Here is a 25,940-nt window from a genome sequence, read left to right as displayed (position 1 = left end):
CTTAAAATATTTTCTAGAAACACTGCTTACATCATAGGAAATGTGTGTATAAAACACTTTCAGGGAAAAATCATTAACATCCTTGCAGCACCAGTATAATGGCAGTCCATTTCTCATGATAATCTATGATACCCATTTGTTGAAATTTTATTACTTGTAGCTTTAATTCAGTTTGGTTGCTGTTCTAGCATCTTCCCATATTTGCCTCTTTCTCCTTTAGATAAGGTTGGACTTCTTTTATTAGGAACACAGTTGCAGTTTGATTATTTGTAGATTAAAGGAGACCATTAAACATAAATCTCTAGATGGATTCAGTGTCCACATAGACTATAAGGCAGCACTGTTTTCAGGAAGATAAACAGAGACAGTGATTTATGTCGCATTTTTGGGGGTATACTTTTGATTGTATTGTTTCTCTTGTGATTAGAGATTAAAGGTTGTGTTTACTAATATTTTAGCTAGCCATCAACAAAGCATGGAAATAAAAAATTACACGTAATGGTATTTTCTTTACAGATTAAGAACATATTTAATTGCATCAAATTAATTCAATGCACTAAAATCAGTATATATTTTTTTTTTAAAAATGTATTTTTAACAAAATTACAAAAAAGTAAATGATTACACTTTCTGTGTTTGATTTTTAGAACAACTGGGAACATATTTGGGACAAATTTTGCAATTGGGCATAGGTGACCCCCCATTCAGTTAAATGGGAGCTACCTAAATGAACCTGGAAGCAAAATGTGGACCTTAAAAAGTATTTAAACTGACAGAAGGATTGGATTTAAAGAAAAGAGAAAGAACTTCCAAAAACTTCAGGAATCTGAAGTGAAAATCACCCTGTATGTGAACTTTTACCTACAGTGGTGGTATTGGTGGTATTCTACAAATCATTTTTGACTCACTGCAAATGAGCAGGAACAGCTAATTGAAAAATGGAAGGAATTGTATTGTTGAGTATTTGTTTAAATTGTAAATATATTAAATCAGAGGATTTTGAAAGTTCTTTATATCTGGTTATTCCTTTGATATTAATTTGTTTTCCAGATTATTTAAGATCATCCACATTGCGAGTTTGCAACCAAAATTAACTAATGAGTATTACAGGCTGAAGCAAAGGAAGCCTTTGTTTTTTCTTGCTTTTTTTAAGCCATGATTCTAACATGGTATCTGTGGGAAAGTTTGTTGGACAGTGATACTTCAATAAAGTTGTCTTGCCTTCTACTGATGAAAGCAGGATTTGGTTTTGTATTGAATTCAAACTCTTAATTATATAATATGCAGCTCAGAGTTTTCTCTATTTTCACAAATATGGGAACTATAGTTGTTACTACAAAACATGTTATATTCCTGTGTTTAATTAAAATATCTTCCTTGCGGAGAGTCTGCAAGACATAGAAACAATTAAGGCCATTAGAAAATGAGACAAGTTTTGAATCTGTCATCAAGCTCTGCTACTTTTTGGCTTTTCCTCAATCCTTGTTGAACAGTTTTTCTGCTGGTCTAGAGAGGGCCAAAGAGATCCAAAGAGTCTCTCTTTCTAGTTTCAGGTATTTGTTTGGTCATGCTTTGAGCAACATTCTTGTAATGAATAACTTTGGAGATGCAGTATTTTGCTAGTGTTCAAGGCTTCTACTCTTGATTCTTTTAATTTAAGGGCATGTGTGTATGTATATGTCTGCCTGTCTATCCATCCACCCAGGAGAATGTAATATTATAAACAACATCACTACTACAGACTCCCATTGACTGGTCTACTCAGAGGGCAGAATATTATTGCTAGGTTTTTGAAGAAGCACCTGATTTTTAGAAATGTACTATTTCTTAAATATGTCTCCAATGATGCTCATTTAAATGGGATTAGCATACTCTATATCTGCACCGAAAAACTGGCATTTATTTGGATTCTAAAAGTGTGACTAAAATCTATGCACACTTTGGGTTCAAGAATAATTCTTTTTGCTAGAGTCTTGAAATAATTTTATTACACATTTCCTCATGGTTAAAATCTGAAAACACTGAACGTCTGCATTTCTACAGGAAACATATAACCTGTGTATTAAATTGGGTTTGAAACAGCAAAATCTTCCAAAGAAGCACCTACCATTTTTTTTAAACTATAAAGGTCTGTTTCATCCTCTCACTACTTCTAGTACTGAAGGTCCTTTGAGCCTAGCAGGACTTAGTAACTTTTCGCAAAAAACAAATAGACGTATTCATTTCTTATCTTCCCACATAAATGTGTCACTGTATCCTCTACTCAGCATGTACTTCCCTCTCCTCTCTCACTGCGTACACCGTCTGATCCATCTAACCTCTTGGAATTCATGGCTTTATTGACTCAAATTTAACTTCCTCTCAAAATATGATCCACAACAAAAAGCCCCAGAAAAAAGATCTGCTAAGCGTTGTCTTTACCTGTTACTTTTCAAACCTTAAACATTTTTTAAAGTTGAGATGTGATGTTCTAAAGTACTGCATTCTATAGAAAAAGGAAAAAAAAAAACCCAGAAAAATGTACCGAAGTCTATGAAAGTACCTTCAGAGATTTAAGTATCAAATATGAAATCTGATTATCTTACTTTACTTAGAAGCTTTTTTTGTTTCAAAGATACCTTAAAAACACATCTTGGTGAAATACTTTTATTTTCAAAGTGTATGTGCTCGTCTGGCTTTGCTGGGTTACATCAGTAGGATCACAGAAGTTAGAGATAAAAGAGATATCTACTAATTAATCAAGTTCACTGGCCTGAAAGAGCAGAATATAGTTCTTCAATAGAAGTCACATCACGTATGAAACTGACACTGCATTTGATCTTAGTCAAAAAGCGAAGAAGCAGTAATAGTGCCAAAAAAGAGAGCAATATTACCTCTTAACGGCATGCCGTGTACTTTAATGTTGCGTGTCGGACAAACCTGACAAGTTTGAGGCTTTGACAAGAAACGAAAGCAGCATTCTCTAAACAGCTAAGAGGAGACTGGAAGTCATTGTGAGATGATGCATGATTTATTCTTTTTTTTTTTTTTTACTTTTGGAAGACTGGGTTCAAAATACCAGAGTTTTTGATCTCACCTTAATTTCCTTTTGTTCACATCACAAAACAATCATGCAATTTGATACTGGTGGTTTCTGTTTAAGGAAGGAATGGAATAGCAGGGATACTGCTGGTCAGAATGGAAATACTATAGCAAAAGTTGTTGGAGATCATGCCCAGCTCCTGTCAGTGATATTATTTCCATGAGCAGAAAATTAAATCTGAAATGTTTGGGAGCATAATAAACAGCAGCTGAAGTGGAACTAAAAAGAAAAAACCTTATCGGCAAAAGAAGTATTCTTAGATTTAAATATTTGTGATAGCTAATTAACTGGTGTGCTCTAAGATATGGTTTTCCTGATGTCTATGGGAGAACTCCTATTGACTACAAAGGTGTAGGACCAGGACCAGGGCTTCAATGTCCATTGTATATTCACCTCTGTGGGAATGCCCACAACGTAGCTCTGCTAAAGAGGTGGTTGAACTATTTGATTTGGAGTTTTTCTATAGCATATATCCACTAGAAGGGATGGTCTTTTGGGGACAAAGATTTTCAATATCTCTACGCTACTGTCTTATCAGTTTTACTGATTGAGATCCACTTAGTTGATTCTGTTTCTTTTTTTACAAAAGAACAATTTGCAATCAGAAAATGCTGGTGTGCTTGTCAAAAAGTGTGTTTAAAGAAAATACAACAACTCCTCATCCCTTGCAATATGTTTTACCTGACAATGATGACTTAAAATCTGTGGTGGTGTTTTCAGGTGATGGAAACCAGCATTTAGTATTGTTTTATGTTTCCAATTAAATGTCTATTTAATATGAATAAAAAGTATTATATGACATTGTGTTCTTACTCTACATTTTTAATAGATTATAAATCTGTTTAAGCCTGATTTTGATGGCTTGATAAGAGCTATGGCAAGCTGTTTGCAAGTGAGAGACTAACTGAAGCAGTTTGTGTAGAGTCTCTGTCAAGAAAAAGAACCAGGTGTTCTAATGTTCTCTTTCCAGTTGGGCTTTTGTCATGGTCCTAAGGGAAAAATGCACTAGTCATTAAGTTAAGGAAGGAAGGCATTGTTTAAGTGAGCTCTGATCAGTCGTTTTCAGATCTGTAGCTCTATGGTCTGGAAGTGGGCACATTTTCTGCTTCCCTGAAGATATTCTGTAAGTCTGGTGTGAAGCCAGGCCTGTCTTGCTGTCATCCCAAAGACTCAAGATGAGGATGAATGGGTTACTGAAGAAACCGAGAGATTGATATAAGCATCCTGTGCTAATGGTGGGGAGAAAGTAGCAGTCCCTGTCTCTGGAAGACACAAAGAAAATGATAGTGGGTGGGAAAGAGAACTGATTCCTTTTAAGGGATGGATTTGTGGAGATTATGGGTCCCTGGCCAGCCTTTGTCAGTTTGGGGGGTTTCATCAAAAATCCAAACAGATGAGTTTCAGAAAGTTTCACCCGTTTTGGTGTTTTAGTACAAAAGTTTCATCCCTCACTAATAATAATATACCTAACTTACTGGGCATTGTCAGATGTCATTAACATATGTAATACACTTGTATTATATTTGCAATTTGAAAGCCATTAGAGAAGTACAAAGAATTACAAAATAAAATACATCAGAGGATAGAAGTGGGAGTGAGTAAAATTGAGGGGAAAATATTGTTTCCAAAGGGGAAGTCTTTGGACTCCGGAGATCTGAGTTCAGTTCCCAGCTTTGGCACAGTTTTCCTGCATGACTGTGTTGAAATTACATAACCCTTCTCTATGTCAGTTCCCCGTCTGTAAAATAACGCTTCATGCTTTACTGGAGTATTGTGAGGATAAATTCATTAATGTTTGAGAGATACTCAGCTAGGAAGAAAATGGAAATAATTTAAGTATCTATATTAAATAAATAGTAATTTAGAGAGAAGAGTTTGAGTGAAGGTGTTTGAAGAGAGGGAATCATTTCACTGGGTTGGTTTTATTTTGTTTTATATTAAATGGCAGCTGTTTGAAGCTGCACAAAAATTGAAACTTTAGTAGTGTCAGTGAGATGGATAAGTGGGCAGAGTTCAGGAGGGCAGTCGAAGTAATTTGTCACATGGCTCTGCAATTTACCACCTGGATATCATCAGTGTCGCGTGTATATATACCACTGTGTATACATTATTTTTTGAAAGACAGAGAGGATTTGCCAGCAGGTTGTTTCAAGTTCCCACATCTATAGCAATGATGTATTTAATTATTAAAATACAACCCCAAGACCAGAGCAGCCTTCTAAATTCACAACTGCACAACAGACATCTCAAATATGTGACTTCATATTATGTACCAATAGTTTTAATTTGTTTTCTTTTATCTTTACTCATGGCTTTGGTTAAGTGCCAGATATTAAAAACATCCAGAGTGATAACCACTTGGTTAAACAGAACAAAGAAACGCACTATGTCATAAATATTTTACTGGCATAGATTTTTAAACTAGCAATCCTTTAAACCTTTGTGATGTGTTTCTATACATGTGAACTGCCCATATGTAAAATAGCTAAACTGCATATGCTTTAAGCATGGAACTGAAGTATTAAGTGACTTAATCTGTTGTATTGTACTTTCAGGTTCGAATGTTTACCTATCTGATCGGAAGAGAAGCTGCTTTTGCTGACAACCTCAAATGGATGGCCTGTGCTAACAAAGGTTGGTTTACCTTCTTTAACTGGAAGGTATAATGTTAAGCTTTGTACAATCTTTCAGCCTTGCTACAAGAGTCATCTCATTGCCAGCAGTTTAAGGTGAACCGTTTAGAGGGGATCGGTTGGTTTTTCAGGAAGATAGATTTGTTTGTGAAAACATATCTAGAGTATGAAGACTTAAAAATATAACCAGTTTGATATACATTTATGGTTAATTAAAATGCACCTAAAATATTTCACAGATGTGATTTTCAATTTCTTCTTTGTTCTCAAAGGGTTAGCCTCAATTTAAAAGCTCCTTCACTGTTACTATTACTATTATTATACTAGTAATATTATTACTGTTATTTTATTGGTATTAGGTAGTGCATAGGACTCCGACTGAGATTAGGGCTGCAATGTGCTAGGCACTGTACAAACCGTATAGTAAACCACATCCCTCCCCTGAAGAACTCACAATCTAAATAGGAAAAAGAGATTTGTATCTTGTGAGGAGAAATACATGAGGGTATGAGATGTTCGGGTACTATGGTAATGATGATCATAATAGAACATATGAGAGATGGACACTATATATATAATAGAGAGACAAGGTGTACACAGCTCTGTGTAAGCTCAAAATCTTGTTGCTTTCACCAACAGAAGTTGATCCAATAAAAGATATTACCTCACCCACCGTGTGTCTCTAATAACCTGGGATTGACATGGCTACAACATTGCATACTATAAATAGTAATAATTTAGAAATCACTGATTAAAGTCAATTTTTCTTTATCTTTATTCTTGAAAAATATTATCTGTCATTTTGTTTTTTCTTTGAGCCTCATTACATTATGATGACTCACATAAGGCACTATGCACATAGACATTATTGCTTTAACCACTGTTGTGTCCATCTGATGGGAATTACTCAGTTTGAAGTCTTGTCTTAATCAGCTAATGTTACACCATAATTTAGTTTTAGTCATTGTATAGGAATCCTTTGAAGCATCTTTTTGAAGACAATTTAATCAACCAAATGCTTTAGCTTTGTAGACAGTACAGTACTATAGCTTCATAAAGATCTAAGCACAGCAACTTAGAAATTATGGCCAGGCAATAGGAGCTGCCTGACTAGTTCATCTGGTACATGTCAGTCTCGTTCCTGATGAAGGGAAAGTGCACATCTTTGTTCTTCACCATTACTAGCAACAAACACAGTAGACTTCTCATCACTTTGGTTTTGTATACTCTGATGGAAGAATATTGTAGGTTTGCCTTTTTCTAAACCAGAGGGGGTCAAATCTGGTTCTCTCTCACACCCGGGTAAATCTGGATAAAATCTACTGAAGCTAATGAAACTACTGCAGACTTAAATGAGTGTGTAAATGAGAGCAGAATCTGGCCATTAGGTGTCATCTGAATGGTTTATTTTAATTATCGTCTCCCTAGACTTTTGCCTCAGATTGCATCGGTTATATGACTTGCTCCCTGACACTAGGGTCTTCCATCTCTGATCTGTAATTCATTTATAGAGTCTAGGATCTGACACTGTAGGAAGCAACACAACCATCTTCAGCTCAGGTTACATGAGATTCAGAACTTTCCCTTCGATTTTTTAGCTCTGGTTCAGCCAAGTTCTTTAGTGAAAAGACATATTACAGCTCAGGGAGAAGAGACCTAGTAAAGCCGATCTGCAGATTGGCTGAATGACTGCACTGCAGTTTACTTCTTGCATGGGTGGGCCAAAGCGTGTTGTTGTTACTGAGGTCAATGGCCCTAAAATCAATTTTCCTTGCAGTGATTTTCCCCTTGGAAGCACAGCATAGATGAAGGCTGTTTGCAAGGTTTCCAGCTGACTGCATTGTGGACAGCAAAATCCTTTCTTTCGAAAAGGATCACTAGGGAAATTCATACCACCTTGCAAAAGTTCTTTAACTTCTGGAATCTAATGGTTAAACCATGAGACACCCGTCCCCCTTCCCCCACATTTCTCTGCTATATTTTATGCTTAAGTAGGGCATATCTTGAGGGAGTATGGGCTTAATGAGGCTAAGCAGCAAACCATTTTAAATGCATTAAAAGAATCAAGACCTCAAACCCCCGGTAGAATGGTTTATGAAATTTACAATAATTTTCCCCATTTTTCTGTAAGCAAGTGCACATGAAGTTAAAAAAAAAAAAAAAAAAGTGGAGATTTACCAGGATCTTAAAGTGAACAAAGGTGTAAAGTTTCCCAATGCTCAGCTTGCCAAGTTTTAAAGTATGCAGCCACTGCATCTCTCTCAACAGTCACTTTCAACAGAAAGTCGGCCAGCTGTAAAAATAAAGATAGGCCTTAAACTTTTGGTTACTTACAAAACAGAGGGTATGAAACAAATATTTATATGATAAAAGTATGTCAGTTTAATCATTTGACAGTCCCTCTTTTGAATGTTTGTTATTAATTATGCACCCTCAGTGTGGTGGGCCCTTTACAAAACACAGAGGAGGACAAAAGAGGGGATTCATCTCCGCCACACCACAGAGCCTGGTGAACGGACAAAGGAAGAGAGGCTTGTGCATCCCTTATCTTGGGGTTGATGGGAGCCTAGCAAAAAAGCTGTGCAGTCCTGAGGGTTTGCCCAACTTGTGCCTTAATGACAACAGCTCCATGGCCTGTTATATTATTAGGAAATAGCTGAGGTCTAGGAAGCACCAGCTACATCCCCTTGCACAAACAGCATCATCCCAACACCTCCAGCACTGTGGGCTCTTGCAGCAAGTGGCACAGAGACAGTTATGCATGTTGTTCACCTTGTTGGGAAAGCCCCTTTTGCTGGGGGTATTCTGCTGGGGAGCATTACAGTGATGCATTACAGTGATCCAATGCAGTGATGAATATCCTCCTTAGTCCCTCTCCAAGGAGACTAGGTTCTAATCTTGTATTCCTTACAAGAACACTGCACCCATTTTGTTCCATGACCTGAAAGTGGGACACATTTCTTATCAAGTACACAGTGCACTGTTGAAAATAGTTTGTTGTTTTGAGCTGTTTGGGATCTAATGCTACTGGTGGACATTTGGCTGAAAATCACTATTATCTTAGGATAATGGCAGTATGGAAAGGAAGTCTAATTTCAGAGGATAATCATTTAACCAAATTATATTTAATGTTTAACCAAATAATTTTATGAAACATCATGTTGAGTCTTATGAAATGGCCTATAGTTCCTGGAAGAACTTTTATTACCTAAAAAAATAGTAGTTGTTGTGTGTGAAAGTGAATCTTAGACGATATAACTTCTGTACCAAGCAGCCAGAGGAAGTTGTAAGAATGTGTAAGTTAAAGCAAAGGTTTATCTGGTATAACTCACATAGGCTTCGCAGCTGTGCTCAAGGATTTCAGTGCATAACTCTTTATTTCCTGATTAAACCTCAAAGTCTAAAGAAGGAGGAGCTGAAATCCCCTGGTTAACAGTCCCATATAATGGGTGAGTGTGTGATTCAGTTGAGGATTGGCTTTTGTGACATATGGTAGTATTACACACACAAATAATCAAACAGTCCAAATACTTGGTGGAAGTGCAATACAACAACGTTGCCTCCCCTTGGCCTTAACTCTAGTATAATAACTTACAAGGGAGAAAATGCAAAAATAAATATTTGAACAAGTATGCAAAAATTTTGGGGAGTTCCATCACTCAGGCTGTGGCAACTCATTACACTTTATTATAGTGGAAGTTAAAGTTCAGGGAAAACTACTATGTCTCGGAAGAAAGTAAATAAATCAATGCTACCTGGAAAGCATGAGCCAAAAGTTCACAATAGGCAGCTAATTCTAGTATTAATTATAATTTCATGGAAATTATAAACTGATTGCAGGCTTTTAACATGAGCCATGAAGTCTAAAAACACATTAAAAGGGAGACTAAACATTCAAAAGCCTACAGTGCAAACTCAAACCCAGCTTTGAGAAGAACACCACAAAGGAAAATAAAGAGAATGTATATGGTTACAGCTATGACTCCAGTCCTCACCTACTTCCTATTATCAATCAAAAATTAAATTTCTTAACAAAAACTCTTACAGAAAGACATTTTTAAAAAGGTCAATAATTTTAATAGGCTGAGCCTAGCTGATTAAATGCATTTGGTTAAGCCCTGTAACACACTTTTTTTTGTCTCAACTTTCCACCCCATATTCATCTACATCACTGGCTTATGTCATGAAAAGTTATTTTGGTTATACAGTTTTGTTCAGATCCTTTGGAGTATGATGCACTATTCCAAAAAGAAATGAAGCACTTCACATGTGTCATGGTGCCTAGAAATGTCAAATGTGTGCGTGTGTATGCCTCTTTGTGTATCTTTAAAAGAGTACTTTGTATTTATATAGGATATGGACAAGAATAACCTCCTTAAGTGGATATTTCTATTGCCATAAAAGGGATTTTGGCAATACCAAAACATATCCCTTCGTTATCTGCAAAATAAAGTTAGTAGGAAAATGTTTGTCATTCTCAGTATTTTGACCCTGTATCTTGCCATATGCACAAATTTAAAATGAAAAAAGCTGGTACAAAATACCACATGGTTCCCTGTTGATTGTTGTTTAAATTATTGTTGGGTTAGTGTGGGTCATGTCTGTTGTTCCATTCTTCACCGACCTCCAGGAGTTAGTGTCTTCTCTTTCTGCATAAAAAAGAAGGAGGGGGGAAAGACCATTTTATCTGAAACATAGTGACATAAAAACCTTGCATGGGGCACCCTAGCTTATGCTGACTTTCTGTGGAGGCAAGCTTTATTTCAAAGGTAGCATAAGGACTTGTGAATGAAGGATGCGCGAGTCTTAGAAATTCAGAAACTTGTTAAATGAATATTCAAAGTAGTAATTTTAATAGAAATTTAACATTAAAAATATCCTGTAATTCTGACTTGAAAATATGTGGAAAAGAAAAAATTGTTGGATAAGAATCTCTCCGTGGTCCTGGGCACATATACACATAAAGTTTTTTTTATGATACAGTAGAATCTCAGAATTACAAACCGAGTGGTCAACCACACGCCTCATTTGGAACCGGAAGTATGGAATCAGGCAGCAACAGAGATGGGAAAAAAAAAATCAAATACAATACAGCACCGTCTTAATCGTAAACTACTAAAAAAATAAAGAGTAAACAGCATTTTTCTTCTGCATAGAAACTCTGAGGTGTTTGTAATTCTGAGGTTCCACTCTAGTTAGTAATCTGCTTCTATTTTTATTACTTGTTCAAGGATCTAATGTATAATGGCCTCTTAAAATTTGAACTCTGTGAAGGCAGGGCTGGTCATGTGTTGCTCAGTAGCGTGGTGCCTAGCACAACTGAGGCCCGATCCCTGATTGGGTCCTTAGGAACTATCTAGAAATAATACATAATAGTAATAAGCTCATATAAACTGTACACTATATAAAACAAAGCATTAAGAAACATACAAGGAAGTCGCAAAACATAATACATAATACATTTTGGAATAATAACTCAAGGTCATGTGGAAATATCTAAAACAAACTCATGACTAAACCATGCTCTTTTAGGATTATTCAGAAAAACAATTACAAAATGTAAAAAGGGGCATATGTGTGGGGGGAAATACTCCCTATTTTAAGTCCCCTATCCAGATGCTTTAGAAATAGCAGCACATTTTTAAAAGGGTTTGTGTGCTCCTTAGCATAATTTAGTTTTGCTTTTGGTGGATTTTTCCTCAGCTGCAACTGACACACTGGCCTAAAAGAAGGAGATGGAGATAAAGTTAGTTAATTTCTTTGTGTGTCCGTCTCACCTGCCTAAATTTCCATGAGTAGCTAGTTATTTTGAGTGCTCAACCAGAGATCCCATAAAGATGCTGAGCATCTCCCTTTTTAAGATGTCTCAAGGTGAACACCCCAAAATTGAGGTGTTTCAAAATCACCTTTGAAAATGTATGCTATCGCTTATAAAATAAAAATAATACTTACCCACAACTGTGCAGTGCTTGGAGTCCTTGATGAAAGGTCTTAGAAACCAAAATGTTTTGGGGGTTTTATTTATTGAGTTCCATACATAAATAGTTTATATAGAAAAGTAATTAGATTTTAGGTATGTAGTGACCTTTACACAATATAAAAAGGGCTAGATAATGAAATGTGTGTTAGTGCTGACAGGAAGGGAAAGCCCACGTTTTGGCTACAGCGATCCTGCAGCCACAAAAATGGAGAGCTCAGCATGTCAGAAAGGCTAATATACATATTACCTTTTCCCAAAAGTATTCTCAATCAATAACTCATGAAATAAAGGTAGACTTTTCTATCTTTCCACCATTTATACAGAATGTAGTTTTCCCAAGAACAGATTTCCCAATTAAGATTGAGTCAGTCGTTAAGCTGCTAGGCTTCAAAAGCTCCAAAAAAAACCAGACCAAAAACAAATCATCTCCTTTAAAGTGAAATTTAAGGCTGAGAATATGTTTCAGTAAGTTAATATCCTTATAGAACATTCTAATTAGTAAATAAAATTTAACACAAACCAAACTCCCCAAACCATACAATGCCAGGAAATGCAGAGTTAAAAATTATAAAATATTTGAAAATATTTGAAAGAATAAGAATTCATGGATAAGGCAACCAAATTTATCTGAACTTTGCCCTCAGAGAAATGTAAGTGTCCCATCTGTCTTTGCTGGTTGAGTATGAAGATATGCACCAAAGAAAATAGTTTTTTTAACTTATTTCATATCCACATATTTCCGATATGTAGAGTGAGCCACATCATCATACACCTTTGCACTGTTCATGTAAGTGCTATAATTTCATGTTCTGGAGACAAGAGGAATTCTCTATATATGGAAACATGCCATATTTGTATCAAATGACACATGGATTATTGGTTGGCACATGAGGACAAGCTTTAAAGAGGAGTGAGTTATGATTGGCTACAATGTTTGTCTAGCCAAGAATTTGTTGTTTTGTACTGTTTTATCATCTTTTCTGACTCTCTGTGACCGTAAAGATGGGTGGGCTAGATCAGTGTTTCTCATCCTTTTTGATACCAGGGACCAGCTTGCTAAACTGTGTCAAGGAGATCTCCGGGACCGGCACCGGTTCACGGATCAGTCGTTGAGAAATACTGGGCTAGATCATGCTAATAGCACTAAGTAAGTTGTGGTGCAGAGATACAGTGCCTCACAGAGGAGCAGTGGGTGAGATCTGCCTAAAAGAATCATGATCTCTCTTGGAGCTCCCTGTTCCGGGTGGGGGGAGGAAAGCACAATCTGCCACCTCCCCCCACTTAAAAGGGCAATGTATTTTTCCCATGCTTAGCAACTGGTGGAGTATCAAGCTCAGGCTGTGCCTGCTTCCAGATTCCTTTCTGATGAGCAGGTTCTGTGTGGGGGCAAGGGGGGCAGCCTCTGCACCTCTCCCTAGTGCAGGTTCTGCAATTCTGGTGAGCCACAGTCTAAGACTTTACGTTGAAGATTGAGGTATTTTTGTAGTCACCAATAAGGTGAAATGCCTTATTATGGATGGCTGAAGTAGTCTGAGTTACTGATTTTTCTCAGCACAAATATCTATGGCACTCTCTACCATGGTATCTGACTGCTTAACAACCTTTAATGTAGTCATCCTCACAACACACCTGTGAGGTACTATTCTCCCATTACACCTATGGGAACTGACACGGTCTTTCACTTCTGTGGACTATTTCATATCTGCAGGAGGGAGCCTCACATGCATTATATTTATAATGGCCAGAGAGTTATAAAATGTAACCAACAATGAAAGAGAAGTGGATCAAAAAACTTGTCGTAAATAATGTGATAAATTAATGATAGAAATGTATAAAAACCTTAAAAGGTGTGGAAGTTTGGGTTATGTCAAATGAGAATCCAAACTTTTGTACACTTAGTTGAAGAATACTGTAATTCCAAGGATCTGAAATTGCTTTATAAATGTTACTCAGTTTAGCTTCAGAACAAACCTGTGTGGTAGATAGCATAAATGAAACCATATTAAAGATGAAGAAAACTGTAAATGTCCTATCTACAATCACAGAGCAAGCTGAGATGTCTTAAGTTCCAGACTCCCACTGTAACCGTGACGACATTACATATATCCAAAAACCTTTAGGTTTGGTAATTAACTAGACATCTCAGACTTTGTACTTATGATGCTGGATGGAATTAGAAAATATTAAAGGTCACAAAAATGAGGAAGGAAAAAAAGTTAGTCAAGCTTTTTGAAAAGTCAAAAGTTCCACTTGGAACTTTGATGGAAGATTTTGGTCTGTTGTTTTATCCAATCTGGTTTTTCCCTCTCTACTAAATACAGCTGAACAGTTGTTGTTTCCAGCTGCCTATCACCATTTGAAGGCTGGTGCTCTAACCCTTCAAAGATCAGGAGTTGTGGTAATGCCTCTTTCCTGTCCATTAGGCATCCGTCCTCTGGTAGTAGAGAAGAGGGTTGGTGTTGAATGGAGATCCAGACACAGTAGTGTAGATGAGGTTAAATTTGGGTAAACGCATACAGTAGTCTGGGCAGGGCTGTGGCCTTGGAGTTGCTCCAAGCCTTTATCATATTTGGATTAAATGGGATTGGCAGGGCAAGGACATGTAAGGATACTTTGCATTTGAGCATTGAAAGAGAATAAAGCTGGTGACAGTGTAGGTGGCTGTGGCCTTCCCCATTTCACTGCTGCCAGGATACTGCCTTTAGGAGGTGTCATGTTTCAAGGTTTATGATTCAAAGTTGTGATTATTTACCCAAGTGATTCTGATTCTATTCTCATTGGCCCCTGCCATTTGCAAAGAATGTATTACAGTATCAGGAGTTTATTCACAGTCCATGCCACCCAGGATTGAGAGTGTGGACAGGTCTGAAATGGAGTACCACGACTATTTTTTCCCCATTTTGACCCCAATTCACTTCTGTAAACTGACACCTGAAACTAGATCAGTTTTGCATGGTTTGGTATAATGTTGTAAAGAGTGAATACAGTTCTAATTTTTATTAAGTATTTACCATGAAAAAAAATCCCATAATTTCTACTTTACCATGAAACCGCAAAACTGTCTTGGAACCAAACACTTAGGATAAGCTATGCAATGGTGTAGAACAGTCTCAGGAACTGAGTCCTTCAAAGGCTGACACACTGTTTCACAGACTTCTGCTTTCACAAATTAATATTGGACAAGGCTGCTTCTCATCAAATATGGTCCTTTTGCATGTCTCCTTTGGAGACAGTTAAACAGAAAACACAGCAGACATAACATGCATCATATTTATTGTTAGAATCTTCCTTAATTCTTTTTGTCAGCCTCATAACTTGAAATCTCTGTGTTTTCACAGGGTTTTTTACTCAGATCTCTACATTAGCTGATGTGCAGGAGAACGTCATGGAATACCTCCATGTTCTTAGCCGACCAAAGGTTATTGATCAAGAGCATGATGTGGTATGGACTGAAGCATATATCGACAGCACTGTAAGTCTGCATGAGAAAGCATTTAAAACACATGCTTACAGAAGAAGATGAGGAATTAGATTTAAACCTGCTATTGTGGTTAACAATCCTAGTTGTGCATCTTTCTACCCTTTGACTGTCACTAGGTGGGGGTTAAATTTTACAAGGTTTGAATGAACTAATTCCAGTTACAGCAGTTAGTAGGTGTTTATACATTTGTCAGACCCAAAAAGTAACAGTCACTGTTGCCTTTATGATCATCAAATGTTTAGTTTGGTTGTTAGACTTGACCAGTAATATAAAGATTAGTAACTTGTAGTAATCATCATTTTCCAAATGCCTTTAAATGAATGTAAATTTAACTATAAACTACATTAAATGAGACTTCTGCAATAGTTGTTAATATATTTAATCTACAGAGGTAGGCCAATGACTAGGTGACTACTAAGATGTTTTCAATTGAAGAATATTGAAAATGTTGTACGTGTTATATATTAAAATAGGACAAATCCTTTTTGTTCTGGTTGGCAGATGACTTGGTTACCTTACTGATGTATAATTTTCAGGTTCGGCACCTGGGAAGCATTAGATTTAATGCAGATTTTCTTTTTTGAAATGACAGTTAATTTACTGATCATATTTTTAGCAAGTTGTGTCTGACCCAGGTAAAGATTCATTTTATTTGGTTTCAGCAGCTTGGTTAAGCTTTTTTTCTTTTTTTCTCATTTACCTAATTGGGAGTAACATATTGTAGAAGCACTCCATAAAGCAAGAGTTGCAGCAAATGTTCTTAATTTAGTGTGAAATGGTTACAAATATTGGTTCGGAGGAGTAGAAATCACAGATCAGCAGCTGCAAAGCTGTTCATTTATTTTAACTGTTTTTAATCCTCATGAGAACCGGGCAAACTGAGAAAATCCCATCAGGTGAGCTCAAACCTTCCCTCCCTAGCCCCTGCCCCCCCCTTTTTTTTTCTTTCTTTTTTTTTAAGGGAGTGGGGGGGGGGAGTTTTAAACTTTGCCAAGCTGTTGAGCAGATAGCAAGCTGAAAGTAAAATCATCATAAAAATGTCCCAGAAAAAACAATTGAAGATGCTGTTTTATATCAGTTTTAGGTTGAGTTAAGTCTTCCTCTTTTATCTGAATTGTGGTCTTGGACAGAATAATTTAAAACAAATATGAACATCTATAGTTACCAAAGAGGAAAAAAAATAGTCCCATTTGGAAATGTTGTTTTGGATGTAATCCACTTATTTCCTATTTCCTGTTTTACCAATAAGTAGCACTTAAGAGCATGATTAATCTGCACTCCTCCTTTTCTTCATGGAAACGTTAGGGTGAGAAGGGTAAAAAGTACATAGAGCCTCAAAGTTCCCTGCTTCAAGACATTTTCTGAAATGGGGAGAGGGCTGGTAGAATCTAAAGTGTTTTGTTTTCATTCTCATAATGTTTCTCTCTCTCTCTCTCTCTCTCTCATATGCTTTAAGTAGTCAATACATCTTATTTTGCATCTCTGCTAACACTCTTCTTTCATATCTGTATTTCTGATGCCTTTGGGTGAAAACTCCTTGTAAGTTATGTCTTAGAGGTCAATTCTCTTTCTTATCCTCTTTCTCTTTAACCTGGATAAAGAGTGTGTTTTGTTGCAACCCAAACAAGCCAGCAGCTGCTGCTCTCTATCCGCCCAGCTCTGAAGGCAGTGCTGAAGTAAGGGTGGCAATACTACGACCTGTCCTACAATAGGCTTGCCAACCTCCTTTTGGGTCAGGACCCCTAGTATGAGAAATGCTGTATAGATTCATAGATACAAAGGTCAGAAAGGACCATTATGATCATCTAGTCTGACCTCCTGCACAACGCAGGCCACAGAATCTCACCCACCCGCTCCTGCGAAAAACCTCTCACCTATGTCTGAGCTATTGAAGTCCTCAAATTGTGGTTTACAGACTTCAAGGAGCAGAGAATCCTCCAGCAAGTGACCCGTGCCCCATGCTACAGAGGAAGGCGAAAAACCTCCAGGGCCTCTTCCAATCTGCCCTGGAGGAAAATTCCTTCCCAACCCCAAATATGGCGATCAGCTAAACCCTGAGCAAATGGGCAAGATTCACCAGCCAGATACTACAGAAAATTCTTTCCTGGGTAACTCAGATCCCACCCCATCTAACATCCCATCACAGGCCATTAGGCCTATTTACCATGAATATTTAAAGATCAATTAATTATCAAAATCATGTTATCCCATCATACCATCTCCTCCATAAACTTATCGAGTTTAATCTTAAAGCCAGAAAGATCTTTTGACCCCACTGCTTTCCCTGGAACGCTATTCCAAAACTTCACTCCTCTGATGGTTAGAAACCTTCGTCTAATTTCAAGTCTAAACTTCCCAATGACCAGTTTATATCCATTTGTTCTTGTGTCCACATTGGTACTGAGCTTAAATAATTCCTCTCCCTCTCCGGTATTTATCCCTCTGATATATTTATAGAGAGCAATCATATCTCCCCTCAACCTTCTTTTAGTTAGGCTAAACAAGCCAAGCTCCTTGAGTCTCCTTTCATAAGACAAGTTTCAGAGTACCAGCCGTGTTAGTCTGTATTCGCAAAAAGAAAAGGAGTACTTGTGGCACCTTAGAGACTAACCTGGTAATAGCAGGAGGAGAGGGGTGAGAAAACCTGGATTTGTGCTGGAAATGGCCCACCTTGATTATCATGCACATTGTAGGGAGAGTGGTCACTTTGGATGAGCTATTACCAGCAGGATAGTGAGTTTGTGTGTGTGGTTTTTGGGAGAGGGGTGAGGGGGTGAGAGAACCTGGATTTGTGCAGGAAATGGCCCAACTTGATTATCATGCACATTGTGTAGAGAGTTGTCACTTTGGATGGGCTATCACCAGCAGGAGAGTGAATTTGTGTGCGGGGGTGGAGGGTGAGAAAACCTGGATTTGTGCTGGAAATGGCCCAACTTGATGATCACTTTAGATAAGCTATTACCAGCAGGACAGTGGGGTGGGAGGAGGTATTGTTTCATATTCTCTGTGTGTATATAAAGTCTGCTGCAGTTTCCACGGTATGCATCCGATGAAGTGAGCTGTAGCTCACGAAAGCTCATGCTCAAATAAATTGGTTAGTCTCTAAGGTGCCACAAGTACTCCTTTTCTTTTTTCATAAGACAAGTTTTCCATTCCTTGGATCATCCTAGTAGCCCTTCTCTGTACCTGTTCCAGTTTGAATTCATCCTTCTTAAACATAGGAGACCAGAACTGCACACAGTATTCCAGGTGAGGTCTCACCAGTGCCTTGTATAATGGTACTAAAACCTCCTTATCTCTACTGGAAATACCTCCCAGCTTTGTATCATCCGCAAACTTTATTAGCACACTTTTGTATACTTTTACCCTATTGTATTGTATGGGTTAAAAGTACACAAAAGACCAGTTTTCATGGGAGACCAGATTTAATGGCCCGCAACACAATTTTCATGGCCGCAAATTTGGTAGATTCTTATTTAGAACAGTTAAAGCACAAATTGTCAACATCATATGTCAAAATTCAAAAGTAAATAGCCTTAAGTCAAATGCTAATATGTTCTCAAGCAGCATTTTTCTTTCTTTGCCTATGTGTAAATTAAGATTATTGGTGGAAATATTTTTTCATCGGTTTGTGTGTGTATGGAGAAATAGATGTTTATTGACACTTACAGATAAAAATCTAATCCTTCCAAGTCCACTTATATTGTTTATAATCCTAACTAAATACAGCATGAGGGAGTAAATGCAATACCTACTTGAGAACAGCAGAGTGAGTTTAGAGAAGCAGTTTGGAGGAGAAATCAGGAAAAATAAAAACAGTTGAGCTGTTACATTCTTGAATAAAGAATCTTAATCCAAATGAATGCTGATTTATTTCAATCAAAATAAAACACTTTAAATCTCTGCTTTCTGTGCTCTCCTCCCACCCCTAGACTCTGATTAATTTGATTAGTAGTTATTTATATTTTGGTAAGGCCTGAGGGCCCCATTATACCTGGTGCTCTAGGGTAAATCCCTTTTCTTTCCCAAATCAACAGTGAGACTATACAGGAAGAGGATAAATGGAAAGAACCGTAGTTCAAGCCCTGGGAAAATAGTGCAGAAGGAGCCTTGTAAAGGACATCCCCATTCTCAGAACTAGATCTGTGTGAAAGTTCCAGCGCCAGGTCCTTAACCTTGCTATTGGTGCATCAACTTTCATGGGAGATGTGGGTGCTCAGCACTTCTGAAAATAGAGCCGCTTACAGGTGACTCTCGGCATGTATGTGCCTAATTTTAGGCAATCAACTGTAATGTTATGCCTGAGTAGGGATTGATAAAAAGTATGGAACTACTTGAGAGTGGCGGTTCCTTTTGTGTGATATGGTGAATGAGTGGTTTTCAACCGAGGATATAGACTTCCTAAGGGGTTTGTAGAATCCCTATCACTGGAGATTTTTAAGAACAGGAAAGACCAACACTTTTCAAGGGTGGTCTAGGGACACTTAATCTTGACTCAGTGTGGGGCCAGGGGATTGACCAGGTGGCTCTTAAGGTCCCTTCCAAATGTACATTTTGATCACTCTATGTCCAGCTACAACTTGTCAATGCAAGTGAACATGGCTTGGGAAAGGGGATGTGGTGGCATCCTGACACCCCAGTGATCCCTGGCTGAAGGAATGGCTCCTTGGGGCCATATGTAATTAGATGTAAAGAACAATCCTTAAATTGGGGATTCAACTAGGCACAAACTGGAAAGCACAAGAAACAGAGAGGCACAAATATGGCCTCAGTCACTAACTGTGGTACAAAAAAACTAGCCCAGGACTAGTGCCTCAGTTTTCACTTTGTGAATATTTGCAAGTGAAAGTTTGTGGATTTATCAGAGGGTGAAATTTGGCCAATTGAGGCCACTGTCAGTTTTCATGATGAAAATTTTCTCTCTCATATAAATATGAGAGAGTGCAATGTTTTGCCTGCAGTTTCGCCTACTGTAAAAGCTATGGTTCAGATAATTGTTTCATACAGCTCAAATCATAATAGAAGCTGCTTCCCCATGGTAAACTTCTAAATAAGGCTAGGTTTTAGTCACAGGTATTTTTAGTAAAAGTCATGGACAGGTCACGGGCCGTAAACAAAATTCACTATTTTAACTCTGACTAAAACATGGGGGGGGGCAGCTTGGGGGGATGGCCCAGGGGTGCCACGGGTGCTCACTGTGTGCGTGGGGGTGAACAGCGCAGGGGTGCTTGCGGGGTTGGCAGGGCTGGGACAGGCTCCCTACCCGGCTCCTGGGAAACAGTGACCTCCAGCTCCTAGCTCCACATGCTGCCTCCCCTGGCCCCAAGCCCCAACTCTTCAGCTCCCATTGGTTGGGAACCACGGCCAGTGGGAGCTGCGAGGGCGGTTCCTGCAGATGGAGGCAGCACATGGAGCTAGGAGCTGAGTCCCCCAGGTAACCACCGCCCTGCACCCCAAACCCCATCCCTGAGGCCCCCCCCCACACTCTTGCTGCTGTGGTCTCGGGGCAGGGGAGGGGGCTGAGTTGCTCAGGCACCCCCGGTTCAGGTGCACTGTCAGCTGCAGAAGTCACGGAGGTCACAGAAAGTCACAGAATCCATGACTTCCATGACCTCCGTGACAAAAACAAATCCTTACTGATGTCCCGCTGACACTGTTGACAACCATGGTTGTTCCTCGAATCTCTCTGCTAAGGAAAGGGCTCCCTGTACCAGAGATTCCACCTGGATGTAGAATGAGGCATATGGAGAAAATGTTTGAAAATATGTAAATAAATGTCCCACCTTCTTTCTGTTTGGACAGTGACTTGCGAGAGGTGGACTAGTCAGGCAGAGATTCGTAACACAACAGCAGTGATGTAATACTATATATATATAGCATAGTATATTTCCTCTGTGTAACTGAAGAGGGCTTTTCATTTTCATACACATTTACAATTTGCCTCACAGTTAATCACTTACTGGGCCTTTTCAGGCATGTGATAAGGGGCAAATGACTAGTAACTTGAAGCATCTTTTATCAGAGTTCTAGCAAGGTTTATTGACAATTCTAGCCATCAGGTCAGTGTAGCAAAGGAACATTGTTTTGAACAATGCATATCAGATCTTGAAATGGAGGGTGGGAAAGTGGAGTAGCAATATTCACCTGAGCTTTGCTCACAAAGTAGGCTCCATCTACAGATTAATGTTCATGAATTCTAGATGCCAAAATAAGACGCCACTCACAGGAGCTTAAGCAGCTGTTCATGATATGCTTCTCCCTCTTCTTTCATCAATAGAAAAGTCAACAGCATTAACATTTAGAATAACTACAGGGTTAAGACCACACTGAGATGAATGGGGCAGTTTAACTCTTTCAGTTTAACTCTTGCAAGCTCAGGCAGACATTACCGCATTGATTGCAGTCAGTTCACATTCTTGTGGCTTTTGTATCCATAAAGGCAAAGGCTTTTTTTAATGACATTGTAGAGTCTGAAGCACAAGATGGCAGCCTTCAGAAAAAAAGTACTGACTTGAGTCATCACCAGCAGGCTTAATTTGACTCCTGTATGAGTCTCTAAATCCTTCTACAATGTTATCTTCTTTCACATCCTTCCTACTCCTTTCTAGTGGCACACAGAGCTATAATGCAGTGGTTCTCAAACTGTGGGTCAGGACCCCAAAGTGGGTCACACCCCCATTTTAATGGTTTGCCAAGGCTGGCTTAGATTTGCTGGGGCCCAGGGCCGAAGTCTGAGTGTTTCAGCCCTGCGTGTTGGGACTCAGGCTACAGGCCCCCCACCTGGGGCTGAAACCCTTGGGCTTCAGCTTTGCTCCCAACCCCACCCGGTCAGTGGGCCTCAGGCATGTTCAGGCTTCAGTCCCCGCTCCTGGGGTCGTATAGTAATTCTTATTGTCAGAAGGGGTTTGTGGTGCAATGAAGTTTGAGAACCCCTGCTAACGTATAGTTCAAAATAATCACTGGCATAAAATTCATTTATGATTATTTTCAAGTAAATGCTTTTTCATTGTGTTTGCACTGCTGGTGGGTTCATATGATGACATTCGGGCAGCCTGGTTCAGCACCTCATTCCCCCCCATGAGTGGCAGGATTAAGGGGGGGGAACTCAATTAGCTCTAGCCTAGGATTGAATATAAGAACAAAAGCTTGTGTTTTGAAACAGATATTTCTGAAGTGTCTACTCTGACACTTGTTGTTTAACTAACATGTTTTAATTCATAATCAGTTGATTTGTGCTAGACCTTCACTGAAAATTCAAATCTAGTCAAACCCTCAGAACTATTGTTTCTGGCTCTCTGCAGAATCCAGCAGGCATTATAATCAGGTCACATTTTCAAGATTATCTCTGCAACCGTCAGGCTATTTGCTATTTATTTGTAAAAAAATTAAAATAAAATGGAAGCTGAGTTTCTGGAGTACAATTCTAAGGCAAAAAAATTAATTCTGTGGCAATTCCACAGCCCCAGAATTGCAAAATACATGAGGCCCTCTGTATAACACACATGGATGCAGCATAAGCTACATCAGGTCTTAAGCTTTTATTATCTCTTTTCTTTCCAAGAATTTAAGTTGAGGTTTTATAAACTACATACCATTCAATTTCCTTTGCACACATTGCATGTAGGAGCTTTTATGAAGGAATAAAAATGAAGTCTTACCCGATTTCAACTAGACTCTATTCCCAGAGATATCATCACATACCTTTTCTGGCATGAGTTAATTGTGCTATTATCATAAGTGGATGTAATTAGCATTTTTATCATGGTAAAAGGTGCCCAGGGCTGGAATTTTTTAGTAGATTATGTATTTCAGTACTGCATCCCACTAATATGTTTCATAGCAAGTATGGAAAGATCTTCTGTCACCACAGCAAGTAAATATTAGACATAACTATGTTAGTGAATATTAGTAAATACCATTTATAAACATCTATGAAAAGAGAATTTACACACCACCCACAAATGATTAAATTTGATTTCATGACAATTTTTTTTTGGTCCCACACTTTTTACGATGGCCCCTGCTATCATTGTGTTGTACTTACTTTTCCAGCTTTATCTTCCTTACATTGCCCTATCTTTTTCCTGCCCCTCATGATCCTGTGATTAAGACTAATTGTCAATGAAACTGTGCATGGCTGATTTTAGAGGATGGGTCTAAAGTCCCTGCAAGGTTTCTTGGAGATTAATGTCCTGTATAATCCAATCTTCCAGATAACAATCCTCTGGTACTCCCATACCCCACCTTCTCCCAGGCCCCTGGGACAATTTTTGCTAACTTTGTTATCATAAGGGGAGGGTCTCTATTACCTGTTCTCTATCTTCTGACTCTCTGAGTGTTTAGGGTGCACCGGACAGCCACTTCCCCATCTTGAACAATGGTTCTTGCTGCTCCAACACAAGTTATCTTGGGAGTGGCAGATGCTTCCTGTTTTCATCCCCTAATTAGGGTGGAAGGGCAAGAGAAACACACCCTCCCCTGCTTCCAGGTCAGTATCCCTTAGAATCAAGCAATTCATTGCCCTTCACAGGAGAGTGCTGTTATCCCAGATTATGGCTCAGAAATTCCCATGAGAGTTGCACCAGTTCACTGCCACTATGTACGTCTACACTACCCGCTGGATCGGCTGGTAGTGATTGATCCATCGGTGATAGATTTATCATCCCCGATCGCTCTGCCATCAACGCCTGTACTCCACTGCAGCGAGAGGCGGAAGCGGAGTTGACGGGGGAGTGGCAGCAGTCAACCCCGCGCTGTGTGGACACGAGGTAAGTCGACCTCAGATACGTCGACTTTATCTATGCTATTCTCGTAGCTGAAGTTGCGTAACTTAGGTCGATCTTCCCCTCGCTCCCAGTGTAGACCAGACCTAGTTTTACAGATGGAATTTTGTAGATTGAATTTGGTCGTGGATCCTAATTTTAATGAGAGCTTTTGGATTTATTTGGCAGGATTTGAATCCTTGGAGACTCTTCTCCCTTTTCTGATAAATAGCCTGGGTTTACCCACTTGATCTCAATGCGGAGCAAACTCCCCATGCATGGATCTCAGCCTTTCCATTAGGCGGATGGGGGCTCAGGCCCCTCCACAGCATCCTTGTCTCTTCCACTCCACAGCTCTGCAGAGTTCTCTCTGCAACTCAGGTGTCTCTGAGGAGATAGGATGGGGTTTGGAGAATGTCTATCGTCTATCCTCCAGCCTGGATTAATTTACCTGGAAAAGATAATACAGCCCTAGCATGGATTACCTTTTCATTTTATCTCTGACAAATACAGCACACCTAGGAGGGGTCCCTGGTAGTGCTGTTCCACTGAAGTAACACTGCCAGGAGCCACAGCCTATTTGGAGCTACAGGCCTTCTTCTCAGATGACCAAGGCCTCCTGCAGTTAATTTGGGCTCTAACAGGTTTGGAGAAGGGTCCTGTGACTTTTACACTGGTAAGACAACACACACACACAAAAATAAAGAGGTGTGTGTGCACCTGCCCTCCTCCCCCGATGAGATGATGTGGGGGCACCTCTCAGGGAATCATCATGGAGATTTCTATGCAAAAAGCCTTCCCCAGAGGTTTTGAGAACTGTCTGGCCCAAAATTTCCAATCACTATAATTAAACATTCCAGTTTTCCACTCAACTGTTCTAATCCATTAGCTTTACTGCTGTATCAAGAGTAAACAAATTACTGCTAACAACATTAATTGTGTTAAATCCAGTAAGATCCTGTGTATCAATTGACAAAATATAATGAATGCTCAAGATTGTAAATGTATAAACCTCTCAAATGAATAGAATTCATGCACACTCATTATCTTTTAGGTGCAGCTCAAAATGTCATTAATAGAATGTGTTCCTTTTTGTAAGCTAATGCACAACTTGAAAAACTTATGCTTGGCAGTTGGGTGCTAATCAGTGCAAGGAATGTTGTGCCACTTAAATGAGAGCTTAGGGTCCCAGATCACACAGAACAGGTATAAGAGCGGCATGGCCCAATAAACAGACAAATTGAGGACCCTGAAAAGAAAATGGGCATGTGAGAGAAAATAAAATCTGCTATGAACTAATGGGAATATGATCGTTTAAAATAAGAATTAATTTTGCAATTTCCCTGCTGGTGTGCACCAAATATACAATTTCTAAGGCATGTAAACAAATATATTATGGATAAATTGTGCTTTTCAGCGTACACACTCATACATAACCTTTCAGCGCTTAAAGTAAACCCTTGTATGTCCGATAAATTACATGTTTGTGTTTGCCCCAGTGCTCGTGTTGGAACGTCTGCCATTAGGGGAATTTTCAGTGATTGCATTAGCCACAGTGTGTTACTGCACAGATCTAATTGCTGGTTGTCGGAGCTGCTAGAAAAAAGTTGTAAGAGATGGCAATATTTATTTTAATGAGTTAACACTTTTCATGTGCATCACTGTGTGTACAGTATGTGCACAATAAAATGCCACAGATCAAAAAGATGGTCCAAACCTCAAACCAAAACAAAACAAAACTCTGCACTTAAAGAGGAGCATGAAATATCCTGCTGGGGATGTGGAACATGGAATGCCATCTGTATTATATGGCACTGAGAAAACTGATTATGGTTGGACCTCTATTTCATAGCAGATGGGTTCATTAAATTTAATAGCCTCCAGAGCCTTAGAAACAGTGTTAAAAACATGTGGAACATGCTGTGACACTTCACTTCTCACCCCACAGTCATTATAACTCTGGCACAGACTATAAATATCACTGTACTTTATTTCCATTGAA

General features: G+C 38.8%; 1 protein-coding gene across 7 annotated transcripts in view; it reads left to right on the top strand.

Annotated features, from left to right (window-relative positions):
• Positions 1-25,940, top strand: part of CACNA2D3 (calcium voltage-gated channel auxiliary subunit alpha2delta 3) — a 729,133-nt gene that overhangs the window by 477,149 nt on the left and 226,044 nt on the right. For all 7 annotated transcript variants that reach the window (XR_007357538.2, XM_048857137.2, XM_075130333.1 and 4 more), the window contains 2 exons: positions 5,638-5,716; positions 15,034-15,167. Coding sequence is in view for 6 of the 7 variants with exons in the window: in XM_048857137.2 (XP_048713094.1) it covers positions 5,638-5,716; positions 15,034-15,167 (213 nt within the window). In the remaining variant the exon portion in view is untranslated. The remainder of the gene's footprint in view (positions 1-5,637; positions 5,717-15,033; positions 15,168-25,940) is intronic.

Source organism: Caretta caretta, chromosome 7 (assembly GCF_965140235.1).
Source record: "Caretta caretta isolate rCarCar2 chromosome 7, rCarCar1.hap1, whole genome shotgun sequence".
Lineage (NCBI taxonomy): Eukaryota > Metazoa > Chordata > Testudines > Cheloniidae > Caretta > Caretta caretta.
The sequence above is the reverse complement of the archived record's forward strand: the minus strand, read 5'-3'. Positions and strand labels throughout refer to the sequence as shown.